Source organism: Bipolaris zeicola, assembly GCF_000523435.1.
Source record: "Bipolaris zeicola 26-R-13 unplaced genomic scaffold scaffold_618, whole genome shotgun sequence".
In the NCBI taxonomy this organism is placed as follows: Eukaryota; Fungi; Ascomycota; class Dothideomycetes; order Pleosporales; family Pleosporaceae; genus Bipolaris; species Bipolaris zeicola.
Window position 1 is genome coordinate 1 of NW_006912667.1, and position 3,180 is coordinate 3,180.

Below are 3,180 nucleotides of genomic sequence, written 5' to 3' on the forward strand. Positions count from 1 at the left end.
GGGGGGCCTTGTTCCGGGGTCCAGGTTGAGTGGAAGGTTGGTTGGTTGGAGGGAGGGAGGGAGGCAGGGGGGGGGGAGGCGGTGGTACCGATGCTGCGGCTAAGAGAGGGTAGCTTTTGTCGGTTGCAAGGAGTGGGAGGGGTGTGAGATTGGGAAGAGAGGGCTGGACCGTTTTATTCTTCTTCTACAAGGCAGACATATGTGAAGTATTTTTCTTCCTCTTTGGTTGATTGAGTGGGGAGTTCAAAAATGTTTTGTGTCGAGTCTGGGTATTCCTCACTGTTGCTGTGGATTCTTACTTTCCCACTTGAACAGGGTTGGTGCTCGTTACACAAAAAAACACGTCTGCAATCCCGTTGCTGTGCATTGATCTAACCTCCCCTTTTGGTGTATCTGTACATAAGTATTCCTGCCTCGTCTTGTGCAGAAACCAGCTCTTTCCCACCCGTCTTTCCCCCTAGCCATTGGCCAGGTTTCTCATTTTGCAGTCCAAGCATGCATATCTCGCAACATGCCTCTTCATCTAGAGCTCTTTGCTATTGCAACACTCCCACATACGTGTTCTGTGCGGGAACTCCATCTGTAGCAGAAATGGCTGGCCTGAAAAAAAGAGACCGTGATTATCGCCCCCCTCAATCCCAATCGCTATCGTCGTCCTCGGCCACGGTCTTGCCTTGCCGTATCTTATTCGAGCTTTCTTCTCCCTCCTCCTTCTTCCGCTGCAAACGCGAATCACCAAGTTTGACAGCCCCAACATCTACCAACACCTTTTCCAGATCTAGCATAGCAATCACACAACGTCAGCACTCTATCTCTTCCCGTGATACAACCTGGTCAAAAAGAGAAGGAGGAAGCCCATTACTCACCTTGCACACTTGTCCTTGGCCCAGCCAGCTGCATAAGCGTAACAATCTGCCTCTTGATATCGCCATCCTTGTAAATCAGCACCGTTGGCGTATTCTTATCCGGATACCCTTCTATACACAAGTCCGCTCTCATCTGGCAGAACTTGACGTCACCAAAGCGCTTCGCTAGGTCCCGCCAGTGCTCAATCATGATTCTGCTTTCGGTGTTCGTTCCTGTAGAGCTGGTCAGCAGCACGAGTACATATGCGTCTTTGCTGGCTTCGGTCACGTCGCGCGAGTAGTCGGGTTTTTGTAGGTGGTACACTTGGTTATACACGGATGCGGTGTTGATGCTCGAGAGCTCCGCCATGCGCTTTTGGCGATATGAGTCGAGGAAGTCGTCGTCTTCGAGATCTTCTAGTTCGTCGAGTTCGTCGAGGTCTTTACCTTCGAGTCGGTTCTCGTGGGCTAGTTGTCGCGCTTGCTCCAGGGCCTCCTGGATCATGGGCGTCGGCGAGGGCGGCTTCTCGGGTATCACGCCGTGTTTGCGCAGGATGTCATTCCTATCGTATGCATGTTAGAAGCCTGCGTTTGTTGTTTCGCCGTCATTGCATGCTGAACTGGCTCACCATTCTGTGTCGGCGTTGGGGTCGTCGACCGCGACATTTACGGGCATGTCTGGCATCTGCATGGCTGCGGTTTGAAGGCGCAAATAATCAAGGGTTTTTTCTCTGATCGTATCTTCCCCAGCGGAGTGTTGGTACTGTCAAATATGCGCTTATATTGTAGAATCCTGCTGCCTGCAAACTGTCAAATCTTTCGAGCAACGCGAAGCTCGCTGTGAACCCTGTCGATCTGCCCCGCCCCCACTTCATGCCCGCGGCGCCAATCTCGATCATCAAGAAACACGATCTCTTTTCCTACAGCACCCGCGCACATTCAAACCTATGGTTGTTACACTAAGTTTGGAAAATCGTCTACCAGTGACTTGATCGTTTATTTAAATATTCTCTACAGCCTATGATCAGGTTTATGCGATTGAAAATTGCAGATATATTTCACCTAACTGCCTTGATTAGCACATACGACTATCGCAAAGTTGAGAGTCAAAATGCCGAGATAATCCGCCATTCGACATTTGTCTATTTTGGGGGGTTTACTTCGCAACACATCTTATGATCCCCATTTTAGTTGCCAAAAAGAGGGAAACAGGAACATGTCATTTTCTCGCTACCCTCGCTCCTTGGAAGATATGACAACAGTGAGCATATCAACTCTTAAAATAAACGCATTATATCGTATGCAGAAGTTGGCTTGAGAGGTTCTACGACTAGCCAACACTCCCGATGCAGCGCTTATTGTATACTGCAAGGCTCGCCGCCCCCACCTACCCTCTACCTGTTCTATAATACCAACCTCCTTGATAAATGCAATAGCAAGGCGAAAATCATATCCACATGATGATATCCTTGCATGGGGCAATACATCAGCAGAGACTTGCAGCTCATCAAGCCATGCCCTCAGCAAAGTACAACAGTGAGTTTGATCATAAAAAGAGCAGTAGTGAGATTTATTCATACTTGTATTCTCGATTTCTTCCAGTCCTGCTATCGGAATCTTATCCTAAGATCGCTGAACGCAGCATTGTCTTGAATCCCTCTTGTCACTTGCAAAATGAGGGATTTTCTTTGAAGTGCTCAATGTATGAGTATCGGGACACCATTTCATTGTAAATCCATTAAATCCAACACTAGCTAGTTCCTTAGCAAGATCCGTTACAGTCCACACATGAATTCGGCTTATGACAGTAGCATGTAGCCCAAAAAACATGGTTATGGCAGGTTGGCGCTTCATTGTTACACGCGTTCGTTGTGCAATCAATGCAGGTAGCGTGCCCATCGAATATATTGCATGACGTTCTTTTGTGTAGAAGACCAGCCATTGAAGTACTAGTAAGTAATGCTACAACTGCAAGATGGAGGCGCATGACTGTTATTTGGTTTTTACTTAGCCAAATCCTGATGTCAGCCACTTAAATCATTACCGATACGTAAACGGGAGTTTTCTGAAGACGGTGTACTGTTTCTCTGCTCGTCTGTTAGTCAATGACCTATATACGTCTGTACTAGTGAATAGCGTTATCTCTACTAAAAGAGTTGGACTCTGGTAAAAAAGAGAGGTATGCCCTGTTATAAAGGAAAATATCACAGCTCTAACTAAGGCAGCTAGAGCATGCATGTATACTGTTGGCACGATAAAGGTGCACGTGGTGAATCAACTTGCAGCTGCAAATACTATAGTGAGGAAGCGGATTGATTGATTGTATCTGTTATCG

At 47.3% G+C, this 3,180-nt stretch overlaps 1 protein-coding gene across 1 annotated transcript; it reads right to left on the minus strand.

The window, feature by feature from the left end:
- Positions 1–632: 632 nt before the first annotated feature.
- Positions 633–1,536, minus strand: COCCADRAFT_10455 (uncharacterized protein; the record flags this gene model as incomplete). The annotated part of the gene is made up of 3 exons (XM_007720750.1): positions 633–778; positions 867–1,408; positions 1,475–1,536. The coding sequence occupies 3 exons, from the start codon at positions 1,534–1,536 to the stop codon at positions 633–635; spliced, it is 750 nt and encodes a 249-aa protein (XP_007718940.1).
- Positions 1,537–3,180: the final 1,644 nt, after the last annotated feature.